Source organism: Galeopterus variegatus, unplaced genomic scaffold, assembly GCF_000696425.1.
Source record: "Galeopterus variegatus unplaced genomic scaffold, G_variegatus-3.0.2 Scaffold3526, whole genome shotgun sequence".
NCBI lineage: Eukaryota > Metazoa > Chordata > Mammalia > Dermoptera > Cynocephalidae > Galeopterus > Galeopterus variegatus.
In genome coordinates this window covers 25,329-41,193 of record NW_007729637.1, presented here as the reverse complement: position 1 = coordinate 41,193, position 15,865 = coordinate 25,329, and the positions used below count along the sequence as shown (strand labels likewise).

The 15,865-nt window shown below is 36.3% G+C and overlaps 1 protein-coding gene across 1 annotated transcript in view; it reads left to right on the top strand.

Moving 5' to 3' along the window:
* Positions 1–15,865, top strand: part of LOC103600974 (protein FAM13A-like) — a gene marked incomplete at its 5' end in the record, with an annotated part of 191,672 nt that overhangs the window by 152,376 nt on the left and 23,431 nt on the right. The window contains 4 exons of the mRNA XM_008585339.1: positions 1,302–1,488; positions 11,487–11,563; positions 14,426–14,448; positions 14,967–14,986. Of these exons, the coding sequence (XP_008583561.1) occupies positions 1,302–1,488; positions 11,487–11,563; positions 14,426–14,448; positions 14,967–14,986 (307 nt within the window). The remainder of the gene's footprint in view (positions 1–1,301; positions 1,489–11,486; positions 11,564–14,425; positions 14,449–14,966; positions 14,987–15,865) is intronic.

Below are 15,865 nucleotides of genomic sequence, written 5' to 3'. Positions count from 1 at the left end.
CCAGGGAGCGGGAACCGGCCCGTATGTGGGTGCCAAACCCTCGGGCGGGAGCGCCGCCGCGCTTCCCAAGCGGCGCACTATCCAGTGTGCCACCGGGCCGGCCCTTAAGGTATTTCTTATAAATGTGCATAAACCTTATATGATTTTACAAAATACGTATTTTCACATTAAAAGTTGTAGAAAATAAGATGAGATTAAATATAGAACGTTAAAAATTATGAAAGATAGCGTCACTTTGAAAATATTATGATAGTATTTAATCCATAATTTTGCTTTCATTATAGCCTTTTTAAGGCTATGAGTTTAGATTGTAGAATAAATATGTAATGTTTTCTTTCATTTTGGGGTATGGTTGAGCTGATAGTAAAATAATGGTACCTATTTTTACTCTTTAGAACTCACTTATTTCCAGATACAGCTTTAGATGTTTTGAAAGCTATGTTAAGTCCATTATCCCGTGAGGAAAAGTAAAATCTCATTCATTTGTAGCTTACCAAGCAATGGTACTGTGCTGATGGTTTAATTTTTTCCATAATATAGTTTTTTTTAAAAAAAACAGTTTGCTAAGTAATTTAATTTTGTGAAAATCTCTTAAAGGAATGTTTAAAATAATTAAAACTGAGAAAATAAATGAATTAAATTCTATAATTGTGACATTTACATCTACTTCTAAAAGACCTCCTCCACATTATAAGCTTACATCCTAGAACTTCTTGTACTGGAAGTAACAATCCATAATTTTGTTAAAATGCTTTGTATTCTATAGCTTTTATTAGCTTATATGATTTCTACCAAGATTATCTAATTCAGTGATATTTAAATATTAATATGTTTCTACTCTACTAAAATGTCTTTATCATTTGGGAAAATCAAGTCTTTTAGAGAAGACATATCATATTTCCTTTTCAGATTTTTTTCATACATTTTATTCATTTATAAGATAAAATATATATATAAACATCTACTGTGAATAATGGAAAATTTTATTGTAAACTTGCACTATTCTCCCTATTTGAATACAAATTGCTTTTGGTAAAATACAAAAGCCATTCATTGGTAGAAACATAGTCCTTGCCAATTTGCCTCTGGGAATAATTTCTCTTTTAGTGTGATTTATTTGGCACCAAGCAGTCTCAGGAGTGGCACTCTACTCAGATTTTGATCAAAGACGCGAACTGGAACTTCTGAGCATTCTTTGGAATTCCTATGTATGATGTGATACAGTGACAGTATCATTGTGTCCCTTTTACCTTTTAAAATAAAATTGTTTTTTTTCTTTCTTTTTTTTTTTTTTATTCAAGGGGACTTATCAACAAAGAAAATATTCCTTCTGGGTTCAACAGCCTCAATGATTGTATTTTGAATACTCAGGAAATGGAAAAATTACACGAAAATACTTCTGATTATACTGGAGAAAGGAGCAAACTTAAACGTCAAAAATCCAGTACTAAACTTTCTGAGCTCACTGGAAATCAAGATGGTCTTGTGGTAAGTGAATATTTCTGTAAAATTTTTATTTGTAGTCAGTTAGGAAATGTTTCGTCTCTTTTCCTTGCATTGTAAAAAAATAAAAAATAATTTCAGTCTTGAGATTCACAGAATTATAGAATATGAGTTCTGAGAGAGACCTTAGACCAGGTATACACATTTGTATTTCTTTTTAAAAAATGCAAAAATTAAGGCTAAGAAATATATTACATTCTGCCAAAGGAACAAGACAGCACACACTTTGATTTCATGTTATTTAAATTGGTCTGATTTTATCTCATTTTTTCAAACATTTAAAAATTTTATTTTCAGAATAAAATTATTCCTAAAGCATTTTCTCTTCATTCTATTTGTTCTTGTCTATACGACTATGTAAAAAAATTAACAAATGATCTTAAAGCAAAGTAAAAGAAAAATACATAAAGAGAATCAATTATCTTTATGTTCAGAAATCTCTTCATGTTCAGAAATATAAAAATTTTTCCCCAAATTAATAGAAACGAAAAAAAATTAATCCCCTACACAGTTCCCTCAGACATGAACCCTGGATCATTAATTAGAGATATAAGTTTTTATAAGTGGTTCAGTAAATAACTAAATATGTATTCAGCATAACTATTACATTCATCACCCTTTTTCATTTATGTTTCAGTTTCTCTACAAAGTGAAAAACAAAGTCTGTCATCTAATTCTCTCTTCCTTTGGTTTCAAAAATATTTAAAAAGAAACTGAAGATAAATTTTATAACATGAACTTGACTCTCTAATAAAAAAGGCAATATTCGTTCTTACTGTTCAGTGTGCAAATCATCTTGATCTCCTTTATCTCTGATAAGTTTTTAGCTCCATGCTGGGTGTTCCATACATTTAGCAAAACTTGTAGGCCACCTGTTTTCTCATTGTCAATTTATGTGTGTGCTCAGAGAAGATTTCCAATTTTGCCCTTAGTAAAATATACGTAGGTGCCAATCTAGGAGAAAACGTATTTATGTGACTTTCCCCCCAAATGTCATGAAGCTTTGTTTCTAGAAGTAAATTGATCAGCTAGAATGGACAGAAGTAATCATCCACCTCAGACTTATGTCTGATACAGTTCTCTAAAGAATTTTGTTTGTTTGGTTTTTGGTGGCTGGCCAGTACAAGGAATCTGAACCCTTGACCTTGGTGTGGTAACACCGCACTCTAACCAGCTGAGCTACTGGCCAGCTGAGTTCTCTAAAGAATTTAACTTTAGAATCACTGCGTGTTAACTATTTTTTAACATTGATGATTTAATTCTTCTTTTTTGGGGAAAAGTAAGTTTTTAAGAAAAATAAGTAATACTAACTTCATTAGCTCTTTATTTGGCCCATGATTTGCTTATCTTGCCAAAGAGATTTATGGTGACTAAAAGTCTGAGACTTAGCTTTATAGCTTTAAAAAGAATGTACTTTGAATCCCTTTTTACATGCACTTAACCCATCAATAATTTTTTTTCCACCAGGAATAGTGTCTTATGTTAGCTGGGTGAAAATACTTAATAGAAGTGGAAAAGAACATTTATTCCTTAGAATACGTATTTTACCAATAAAACTATGAACATAGTCTTTGTTTAGAAACATTTAGATGGGAGATCCTCATTCCATTTTAGTCTATTTTATTTGAAAGGATTCGCCCCCACCTTAGTTGCCAGTTTCCGCATTCCAGGATCATGCCTGTCACATGTTAACATAAGTGAGCCCAGTGGACCTTGTCTTTTTTGCAATGAATAATTTCAAACCCTGCCAACACAACTTAGAAGAAAAACTTTCTAATCTGTAAAGTGAGGGTGTTTTCAAACATTTTTCTAACTCTCACATTCCATGAATTTTAAAATCTAATCTTCACAAGTAACCACAATGCAAAGAGTCAGGAAACATAACAATGACTAGTATTTAGACTACATCCTGAAAGTTAGGTTATGCATCTTCACTTCCCACTTATTTTTAACATTCTAATTTTACTTTCCTCAACTCTCTTTCAAAACCTTTCCCCACCTCATTTCAAGTTCTTACACTCTGACCAAACATTTGCTTTTATAGCCAAAAAAAAAAAAAGAATTATACATAATTATGTGCCTTCTATGTGCCAGGAAATATTTTAGATCCTGGTGATACGGTAATGAGAAAAACAGGTAAAAGTTCCTGCCTTCATGGAGCTTGCATTCTAGTGGGGAAAACAGACAGTAATCAAGATAAATAAAAAACATAAAATATATTAGATCATGATAACTACTAGGAAGAAAAATAAAGCATAGAATGGGGACAGGAATTGTGAAGGGGCAGGGTTTGCAATTTTAATAAAATGGTCAGAGAAGACCTCCCCTAGAATTTGACATTTAAGTGTAAAGACCTAATAGACGTAAGGAAGCAAGCCATACAGGTGGTGTAGCAGGTGCAAAGGCCCTCAGGCAATCATTTATCTGGAATGTTCAAGGAACCACAGAAACACCACTGTGTTTAGAAGGCAGTGAGCAGAGTGAAAGAGGTAATGGGGAGGGGAAGGCAGATTCTGGGTGAGATGAGGAGCAATTGTGCTTTCCCTCTTCCTTTTGTATTGCCATCACAACACATAGCTGAGCCCTTACTATAACTAGTCTGGAATTTTGAAACAGCCACGCAACGTATTCCACATGTCCACTCTCCCCCCTCTTCAGACCACCTTATGTGCTGCACAAAACAGTCATCTACCTAAAGCAGCAATTTCAAACCTTTGTTTTCAGTGCAACACAGCTCAGCAAGAACTCCTGTCAAAAACTGCATGACAGTGATTTTCTGGATGGCATCAAATATAATGTAAAAAAGCCCAACAGTGTGAATCACTGTCTTAAAATTATTAATTTCTTCAATCACGCAATTAACTACGTGACAAGCACTATTTTAGGTGCTACGGACACACCGGTGATCAAAACAGACACACACTCTGCCTTCCTAAAGTTTACATTCTCATAGGATGAGATGGATAAGAAGCAAGTAAAAATACTGTATAGCCAGATGAAGAGAAATAAATCAGGATAAAGAGGATAGGAAGTGGTGGGAGGTTAAGGATAGATATTGTACAGAAGATACTTAGGTTGGGCCTCACTGAGAATGAGATGTGTGTGCGGGAATCTGAAGGAGGCAAGGAAGTGAGCCGTCAGGATACTGGGGGAGAGGATATCCAGGCGGGAGAACATGCTCAGCCTTTTGAGGACGGGGAAGTGGCTGCTGTGTTTAGAACAGAGCTGAGAGAGGAAAGTAGTATATGAGGTCAGAGACGAAGCAGGAGTCCTGACCACTTAAGGCTTTGTAGCCATTTTTAGGACTTCAGCATTTACTTTGGATAAGATGAGAAGCCACTAGAGGATTGAGAGGGGAAAGAAGTCACTTTCTGACATAGCTTATGAAAGGATCACTCTGGCAACTGGGTTAAGAATAGCGCAGGGGTTGTGAGAGATGGGCAAAGGTTGAAGTAAAATAATTGATATAATCTAGGCAAGAGATAATATCAATTTGGATAAGAGTGATAGCAGTGGAGGTGGAAAGAAGTGGTCAGACTATGGATATGTTTTTGAGTGTAACCAAGAGGATTTTCTAATGGACTGGATGTGGGTATGAAGAAAGAAGGGGGTGCAGGAGGACTTCAAGATTTTGGGGGTAGCCAGAAGGATGGAGTTGCAGTTACTACAGTGGAGAAAACTGCAGGGAGAGTTAGGGGGGAGAACCAGAAGGTCCATTTAGATACGTTAAGCTTGAAATGTTTATGAGTAAAGAAGTCAAGTAGGCGGTTAGATATAGTAATCTGGAGTTTAGGGGAGAGATGAAATAAATACGTTTGGAAATCTTTGGCACACAGTTGGTATGTAAAGCCTTGAGACTGGACAAGCCGACACCTAGGGATTGAGTTCAGAGGGCAAAAAGAAGGGGTTTAAGGATTGAGCCCTGAGACATAGCAGCATTGAGGGGGTGGGTACCTGCAAAAAGAGACCAAGAGGAAGCCACTAGCAATTTCTGGTAGAACATAGAGTCGAAATCCTTATTAGATTTGAGTCAAGAGAAAACGAGAAGACAGAAATTATAATAAATGAGTGAGTGATAATTTCACATATATCAAGCTAATCCACAACTACCTTGATGGGAGCTATTTTGGGGGGAAGTGGGAGAAAAAATCTGGTTAGATAGATTCAAGAAAGAATAGGAGGAAATGGATTGGAAACTACAAGTATGGAAAGTTTTTGGACAAGTTTTGTTCTACAGGAGTGAAGAAACATGAGGTAGCAGCTGGGGAGAGAATGTAAGATTAGGGGAGGGTTTTTAAAAAGCAGTGAAGTTACAAAATATTTGTGTAAGATAAGCCGATAGAGAGCAAAGTGTTGATGCGGGGAGGGGGCTCCACCACAGGAGCTGTGTTTTTGAGTAAGTGACAGGGGATGGGACCTGGTGGGCAAGTGGAGTGATCTGATCATATCACTTTGATCTAAAGACTGTCTCATTAGAACAGTTTTCCCCTACTGCCCCCTTCGTATTACAACAAGGGTCTGTCCTTATGCTCTAACCACAACCTATCTTTCATCTAAGAAAAGTGAATGCTCTTCTAACTTTTTAAATCAGTCTCACCATGTTTATACAGTAGCTCCCCTTATCCTTGGGGGATACATTCAAGACCCCAAGTGGATGCCTGAAACCACAGATGGTACCAAATTCTATATACACTGGTTTTTCCTATACATACTGTACCTACCTGTGATAGAATTTAAAAATTGGGCACAATAAGAGATTAACAACAATAACTAATAATAAAAAGAATGATTATAACAGCATACTGTAATAAAAGTTATGTAAATGTGGTCTCTCTTAAAATATCTTTAATATTTTCAGACTACAGTTGACCACTGGAAACAAGCTGCGGAAAGCAAAACTGGATAAGGGGGTACTGCAGTACACACATCTAGGATTCCTTTCCTTTGCGTACTATTGAGTAAGGAAAAATACACTGGCCTCTTTGGATTCTATATTTTGTCAGTTAATATTTAATGTTACTATTCAGATGGAACCTGTCATAAAAATGAAAGTAATAAAAACAGTGTAACAAACTATAGTTGGGGCAGTAGCCAAACAACAGAAGTCATGACAGCAAGGACAGGTGTCTCGTTCACCTTCATCATTGTACCCCCAGTGCTCTGCATAGTTCAGTTGGAACTATGTGTTGGGAAAAAGTGAGTACATGAATGGTTGCCAAACTGTTTAGGGAAACTTGCATAGCAAAAAGATCCAAAATTCAAGTCTCAAACACAGTAAAAGTTCTTTCTCATGGGACAATCTAAAGCAAAAGTTCAGGTCCAGAGAAGGGAGTAGAAGGCTTGCTTCTCATATTTCTTCAGGGACCCAGGCCAACTGCGTCTCTGCTGTCTTCAGCAAGTAGCTTCCAGCTCACGGAAAGGGAATAAACATGAAGGAATGTACCTGGTGGGGCATTTTATTGGCCAGGTCTGTAAGCCACATATGTCACTTCTCACATCCCACTGGAGAGAAATTAGTTACGTGGCCATATCCAATCATAACACAAATGTGTTGTCGCTGGGCATGTGGCTACTTTATTACTATGAAAGAAAAGTAGAATGGGTCCTGGTAGACAGCTAGCAAGCTCTTCCATAGGGGTCCCTTATGATACCTGTAGTTCTTTTTGAATGTGGATGAGCTTGTACGGTTTTAAGCAATAAAACATAAAATGTACAAAAGGGTACACAAAGGAATTCAGACTTACCATTAATTTCATTAATAAAACTATGTCAAATATTCTCCTTCTCATAGAGCTCAAGGTTAGAATAGTGAACCTGTTTTGACTAGCAGCATTCCTGCAGCCTTCAGACTGAGCTGTTTGTATACTGAGAGAAGGCATTTTTTCAATGTCTTCTACAAAGGTTTTGTCAGCATTTTACAGTTTTAGAAGACAAATTTGTTTTTGCTCCAAGTGTTTTCAAGTGCTTCAGTCAGTGGTCGAACAGGTTTTGAGCCTAGCTTTCAAAGCCAACACACAGAGGGGGTAAAGAAAAATTTAAAATAAATTCCATAGTGTAAAGCTAACCTTATCAAGGCCTTTGCTCTTTTAGATTTGAGGTTATTTTTATAATTGAGGAGGGTGGTTTTTAAAATTCAGTTCCTTCTGACACCCAAAAATTATCAAAATAAATTATGTCAGAGGGAAGTCATAGTGAATCTGTGTTGCAAGTCACTGGTAGGATTTATGAGTCAAAATTTTATGGATTATAAAATAGGCTTTATCGGGTTTTAAAAAAAAAATGACAGTGCAAGAAGCAATTTCATTAAATTGTATTTGAAATCATAATCTATTCTTTGCTATTTTTAAAAAATTACTTATAGCTTTAAAAAATTCTGAATTTAGAAGACTAATTAAAATAAAAGTTAATGCAATAAAACATTTCTATAAGAATTCTATTTGGCCTTTAATAAATAAAAACATTAATGGACTACTCTTTTACCACACCTAGAGAAGTGTTTGAAGCATAACACAGTTCAAAAATCTTCAAAAGACATTGAGTCAATATTTTCTCATAGGAAAGGACTATTAGCAACAGCAGCACGTTTTAAAGTCCAGTAGCACGCCTCATACAATAGAAGCATTCTATGTTTCAGCGTTATATTGGCCTGTGCGTTCCATTTTCCTCTTCCCCCATCTCAGTGAAGTGATCTATTTCTTTATCTTAATCTTTCTGCCCTAAACCCTAGACAAATGATGAAAATTAGAATTTATTGTAAAACATTTGGTGCCTGTGGAAATAGGTAGTTTGGTTAGGGTACTCGTAGATCTTTACTACCCTTGTTAGTTGCATTGTGAAAAAATTGGAGTACTTTGCTAGTTGTAACACACTTCTCAAATCTTCTCTGTTTCTAAAAGTTATAGGTGCAACCCAACTACCTTAGCAAAGGAACACTGAGTACTTGCACGCTGTTTATTGAAATCAGTCTATGAATATTCAACTGTTTCAAATGTGTGGAGAAACAACCTGACAATTGAAATTATCGAAAAGCTTTAGAGAGGAATATTGAACAACATTGAAAGTCACCCTTGTAAATTACATCTGTAAAAACTCAGGTCCTTGGAGAGTTCTTAAACATAAGGATCAAACATTTAAGAGGTGGGGAAGGAGTTAAGAAGTTAACACTTGTTTTAACCCCAGAGATCAGCTGCACTTTCTCACATCTCACAACTGCTTTTAGCAAACCTTTCGATTGTGTAACAAAACTAACCTTTTTTTATAATTCTCAAAACCTATCGATTACATTTTGGCTCCTTCTGTGTAGGGGAAAAAAATCAGTTTTCTAACATCTTCTAAATAACTAAATTTATGTATTTTCTGTTCTCTCCTATTCTTTCTGAATATTTCTTACCCTTAATCTGAAAATCTTTATTTCTTCTGAAATAGTCCTTTGCATATAATTATAAACATATCATTTCATTGACACTATTTTTTTTTTTCCTTTTTGTCTTTTTTCATGTCCGGCAACGGACCGCAACCCTCAGTGTCGCGCCCGTACTGGACCGGGACCGGCAACGGGATCGCAACCCTCGGTGCTGCGCCCGCCCCTCGCTCAGCCAGTGAGCGGGAACCGGTCTGTATGTGGGATCCGAACCCTCGGCGGGAGCGCCGCCACGCTCCCAAGTGGCTCACTGTAGCAGTGCGCCACCGGGCCGGCCCTCATTGACACTATTTTCAAATGATCCAGAGACAGAGGATTGTGCTTTCCCTGGGAATTCATATTTCAGAGCTTTAGGAAAGCCTAATACTATTCCACTAGATCTTACACTAAAGATTTTGACAATCTATTGAAGATTACAAATGGGAACAAAGATTCTTTATCATAAATATATTGCTCTTTATCAGGAAGGTCACATTTAGGTCATAAGAGCAATTATGCTTTGGTTTAACAGGAGCTGTATTATAGAGGCCTCTTCCATCTCAAACTTTAGAGATATAATTCAATGTTGTCATAATTTTTTTTTATTACTAAGATTCATTTGAAAATTATCTAAGTGTGTAAATTCATACTCAATATTCTAATGGCAGATAAAACACTGGCTTTCTAGTCCCTGGGACACTGTCTTAACTGTGGATAAATAGCTGTAAAATATTTTCCTTGGAGATTTTATAACTTTTGAAATAATAATATCAACAACAACAGCTAATATTCATTAAATGTACCAGGCATTATTCTAGTGCTTTACATGTATTATTTTGTTTAATCCTCAGTAATGATTCTATGTTAAGTATTGTTGCCATCTCCATGTTCCAGATGAGGAAACTGAGGCTCAACTAGAGTCGTATAGTTGGCAAATGAGAGAGCTAGAATTCTAACCCAAGCATTCTCACTCCAGAGCCACCATCATAACTATTATTTTATGCTGTCTCCCTTTGTTTCTATTCTTTATGGAGCACAGAGTGTCAACTAAGAATTCCAGACAAGTCGGCCAAGCCAATATAAATGGAAAATAATTCATCCATCTACCAAGTCAAAGATTAGTTTTCTGGGCCGGCCCAGTGGCGCACTGCTACAGTGCGCCGCTTGGGAGCACGGTGGCGCTCCCGCCGAGGGTTCGGATCCCACATACAGACCGGTTCCCGCTCACTGGCTGAGCGAGGTGCGGGTGCAACACCGAGGGTTGCAATCCCATTGCCGGTCCCGGTCCAGTATGGGTGCGACACTGAGGGTTGTGATCCGTTGCCGGACACGAAAAAAGACAAAAAAAAAAAAAGATTAGTTTTCTATTCTCATTATATGTTTATTTTGTGGAGATTTTTAGACATGCCAATTTCATGGGATTATAATCAGATTTACTTTGTAAAGTGTTTTTGACAATGGGAGGTTATTAATATGTAGACAAATACACATTGCTTCAATACGTGTTCTTTCTTTACTCTGTTGACACAGGATGGGCAAGTCATGCATAATGTCCTTTGAATGAAGATATCAATCTAAGTTCAGTGAAATTCAGGTCTAAATTTACAAGGCAGCTGTGTTGTTGAGTCTACTGAATTTAAATGTGCTCTTGTTTGCTTATTTGTAATCTTCCTTCATGAGCATGATGAACTTATTCTGTGCTCAGTCACCTGAATTATGTTTAGAAAGCTTTGGCCATATTTACAGAGGCGGTCATAAAACCTTAAAAATATGACTCCTGAGAAGCATTAAGCCTACTTGGCAGCCTGAAATACATACTAGACAAAGTATGTTTTCTGTTTATATTTTTTCCATCTTAGCTCATATAACGATTAACATTAAATATTGCAGAAGGAAAGGTTCTTAAATTAACCCCATTTCTTTTTATGGGTGTTTTACAGCTTAGTTATAAGCTACATATTCCACAAGATCATATTGGCAATATATATTGAAAAGATATAAATAAATAAGCAGTGACAGTTACATCAGTTTTTTTTTTTTTTTGTCCTTTTTGAGACTGGCCACACCACGCTCAGCCAGTGAGCGCTGTGAGCGCACCGGTCATCCCTATATAGGATCCGAACCCGCGGCGGGAGTGCTGCTGCGCTCCCAGCACCGCACTCTCCCGAGTGTGCCACGGGCTCGGCCCGTTACATCAGTTTTTGATCACATTTGAAGTCAGAGTCGTCAATTCTAATTCTAGTTCAATTCTAAAGCCACCCTGATTCTTTGACAATCTGGGTTTTGCTATGTTTAGCCATAAAATGTGGATAATACCTAACTAAGACATTATAAGGCACAATGACCATTTCTTTGATGCTGTCAGGTATCTTTGTTAAACGGATGATAAAGCACAATATATAATTTTATGCCATCATTATATAATAAACTATCATAGTTTTACTAGTTTTAACAAGCTTAGAAATATGAGGACTAGGATTTATACCTACATATTGTCTGGTTTTTCTGTTGTAAAGAAAGGAGAGTCTGCTGTTGCATATTTCTTACTATTCCTGTTGAGCAATCAATAATTGTTCTGTTACAGAATATGGAAGGTCTCAATTCCACACAATCTCATGAGAGGACTGGACCTGATGATGTTGAACTGATGTCCAGTGAAAGGTAATTTTAGAATTTTGTCCTCACATTTTTTCCAAAGGTGTGAAAAGATTTTTTTTTTCATTTAATGCAATGTGTGTTATAAGAACTAAAAAGAATGAAATTAAAGAACTAAATGTTTACTGGCAATATTTTATAGCAAGGAAAATGCTTAGAATAGAAACTATCATGATGCTATTAAAGGCAAATAACCATATTCATATTTGCTTGTGTTTCTAGTTTTGTTTTATTTTGATTAATTTTTTGCTTTGTTTTGTTTTTGAATTTTCTAAGAATTTGGTTTAGAGTTACTCAATTTGGTTTAGAGCTACTCAACTTAAAATAAATGAAATAATATCAATGCATGAAAAGCTTTGTTATAAAACAAATGGACATTTTGTGATATTATTCAGTTCTTCCCTTTTATGCCTGTTTCTTTTATGAGATGAAAGAGAATAGAGTAACCTTTGTGGATGGACTTCATAACATTAACTCATAAATTCCAAGTGGCACCCAAGCTAAATTCATGCTGATCTCAGTTTGCCTTGGTGTCTTTGTGGATAGCTCCCATAGCAGTGGGTGAATCATGGGGAAACAATCTTAAATCCTCCTTTCACGTGCCAGGTCCTATTCTTACATGTGCAGCTACCAATCAGCACCCAGCGCATCTTTGGCACTGCTTGAGCATTCACTATTAATAATCATTGTCATCATGGCAGTTTCAGTTAGGAGATAAAATTAGGTGGTGAGTTAAAATCTAGACTAAGTTTTCCATGTCACCTTTCTATCACAGCTGCACCAAAGAAGGAAAATAAGACATCACTCCACAGGATGAGTGAAGGTGTGCATTTGTTTCACTGAAAAAAATGTTTTATTATTATTCATGAAAGACTGAAAAGATCCATTTCCCATTTTTAAAGCTCTTTTCCTTGTTTCAGTGTGTTGTAATTTCTTACTTTTTAATACATGTAGCACTTCCTAAAACTTGTTATACCACACAGATAGTTACTCTGGTTTTCTGGTAAAGTAGTAATAATCCCTAAATTTCAGAGATAAAAAATAAGTCTAGTCTTTGGTTAGCCCTTCTAGGATTTTGTTTAACCAGTATTTATTTTGTTTCAGTTTCCTGTAGCATCAGATTAAGGTGCAGAATTTACATGCCCACTATAAATGGATATGATAATTTTTCAAATTTCATTTTCTATTAAAACAGATTTTGTCTTCATTAATACTGTCCTGTAAAATTCTCCTTGTAAACTCTCAGATTCATATAAGATAACACAGCACTGTTGAGGAAATGTGATTTTTTTTTTCTTTTTTTGACTACTATTTCCATTAGAAGAAGAAATACTAGCCTTCAGCCTCAGAGATTCTCCTTAGAGGGACAGTAGGCATAGAAAGGCTTATCTTAGGTCTGCTTCTCAAAGGCAAATGAAGGCACAATGGTGACTTTATTTTTAAAATAATCTATTCACAGTTTTAAATATGTTTACTTTGAAGATGTGTTGAAAGTGAACATGGGCTTACCACTTTGTTGCATGTCTTTTAAATTCCCTTTAATTATGCAACCAATCTTATCCAAAAAGACGTCTCAGATGGGCATTGGTCAATGAAAGTTACCCATTTCTATTTGTATGAGTTTCTTATGTGGTTTGGATTAAAATTTAATTAGTGACACACTGGCGATGGGAAAAAAAAGTTGAGTCACTTCGAAATGCCAAATATTAAAGTACAGTTTCTTCAGGTAGGTTTTGGAAAGGCTGACATTTAAAAAAAAAAATAGCTTTTCTGGGTTGTATGAAATGAGCTGACGTGAAAGGGCCTAGCACACTGTTCCCTGGGCATGCAGAGTCTAGAGTGTTTGTTCTTTTGTTTTAAAATTCTTTTAACAACTGCAAGTATACAGAAGAGAAGACATCTCTTAAAACTAGCAATTTCTAGATTCTAAAAGATATCACTGAAAGTACAGATTTTCAGAGTTCTGTTTACAATGGAGTTTATGCTTTATGCTTTAATTCAATTCCTTCTAAGTTATTTTCTGCTGTGAAAGTATTTTATGCTTCCATATAAAATCTAGAATATTAAAACTATAACTTTATAATGAATCTCTTTGTCAAGAAAGCAAAACAAGTAAAAATTATTAACTACATGGGAGAGTATTATATTATCTGGGAGAGATCATTTTACATCAGAATTATGAGGTCAATGAAATGTAAAATTCTTTCAAGATATTTTTACATTCTTTATGCTTTCTAAGCCTACTGCTTAAGAGAGCTTAGAAGCATACCTTTGATAACAAACAAGACATTCACAATAAACAAAAGACAACTTCCCTTTTTCTTATCCTGCTTTAAAAAAAGAAGAAAAAGAGGTAAGAGAGAAAGGAGAGATGACAAGGCTTTCCAGTCAAGTTAATATTAGCTATCACAAGATCTCAAGTGCAGGCTTTTATCTGCCCTGAAAAAGTGGATTTCTGAAATATCCCCATCAACAAGTATTTATGAAATGGATGACTTATTTCAACTTCATTCTTTTTCATGGAAGCTTCAGAATTTTATTATTGGTTTTAATATCAGAGCTAAAAAATTTTAAAAAGCTGTATTTATTTAGAGTCACTTCCAATTTAATCCAGTCACAAAAGGCTATTGAAGCTTTGCAGTTCACATGGATTTTGGAAATTTATGTCCATTTTTCTTTATTGTCAGGCCAAACAATACTCATGGTTCTATATGGTTCTTCTATTAACACTGTGGTTTCTTCCTGTGCAAGCTGCATTATACAGCACACTCTCTGATATTGTCATTCCTAGCTCTGGTAAGCTAATAGGTAGCCGTGCAGGAAGGAGAAGGGTTAGAACAAAAATTTACCAACTATTCGAAGGCACAGAAGGGGTAGGATCAAGTCAGGGGATAGAAAAATCCAGGTCTGCATTATACAGCACACTCTCTGATATTGTCATTCCTAGCTCTGGTAAGCTAATAGGTAGCTGTGCAGGAAGGAGAAGGGTTAGAACAAAAATTTACCAACTATTCGAAGGCACGGAAGGGGTAGGATCAAGTCAGGGGATAGAAAAATCCAGGCCCAGCCAAACAGGGACAAGTCTTGGCAAAGTTAATGGCTCCTTGACCTGAGAGTGGAATGTCACCAGAAGCCCCAGGCAAGGTGAACTCTCTCCTCTATTTGCTCCCTAGCACCCTGTGTTTTTCTTTAATAACATAAATGACACTTGGCACATATATGCAACATCTGTCCTCCACACTAAATCCTATATCTTGTTCACTCCTGAATTCCAGTGCCTAGGACATAGTCTGTATTCAGTACACACTTGTCAAATGAGTGGATGAAAGGGAGGTAAGATGTAAATAGAAATAACATTTCTTTTACAGTTACTATGGGCTGTCTGTTTTATACATGTTTTTCATTTAACCCTCACAACAGCATTATCAAGTCTTGTTCCCATAATAGAGAAAAAACTAAAGTTCAAAGAGGTTTACTCACTGAAGATCTTACAACTAGTAAAACTGGAATTGAAACTTGAGTGTCTGCCTCCAAAACGCATTCTTATCTGCCGTACATAGTGTCTCCCCTAAGAGCCAAACACTCAGTTTATTTCATACACAAATATTTAATGTTTTTATTTGGTGCAGCATTGTTGACAAGAGTTTTGTGTCTGACATCATAGCATAAGGATCTCTGAGTTGAAAATTGTGAGATTAATTTATTTACTCTGTGATTTAACTGAAGATATTAGACATGTAAACAATAAAAGTTGGAACCAAAAATATTTTGGCATTTGAGAATGCCTCTGCCATTTTAACCTTAATGATTTAGTAGGAAAAACAGACAAGCAAGTAGACAGTATTTGTGATACTATATGGTAAGCATTATTAGAGTGTGTGGAACAAACTGGCAAGGTGCCTCACTTAGACTCAGCTGACTGACACGTGACAGAAGAGCAGATTTTATGCTAGCATATTGCTATATTGCTACAGAGCCTGAACACCTTCACCACGGTCAGCCACTGAGCAGCATCCCTGGCTCCCATGTGCACATAAAACCATCAGCAGCCCACTTTGCAACCCCACGCAAGGCAACCATTTCAACTTCAGGTACTAGCAGGGCCAGAAATCGAGACTCTAGCAGCAGCAAGCAAATGAGAGAGCAACGTTAGGGACTGATCAGAGCACAGCAGGACAGGGCCAAGCTGCACGTGTATTTCCACATGCGGTAGGTGTTTACTGTGAGTGTTTGCAGTGTCAAGGGAGTGTTTGCTGTGAGCGTTTGCTGTGCCAAGTGTGTCCATGCTGTGTGAGCTGGTGTATGTTT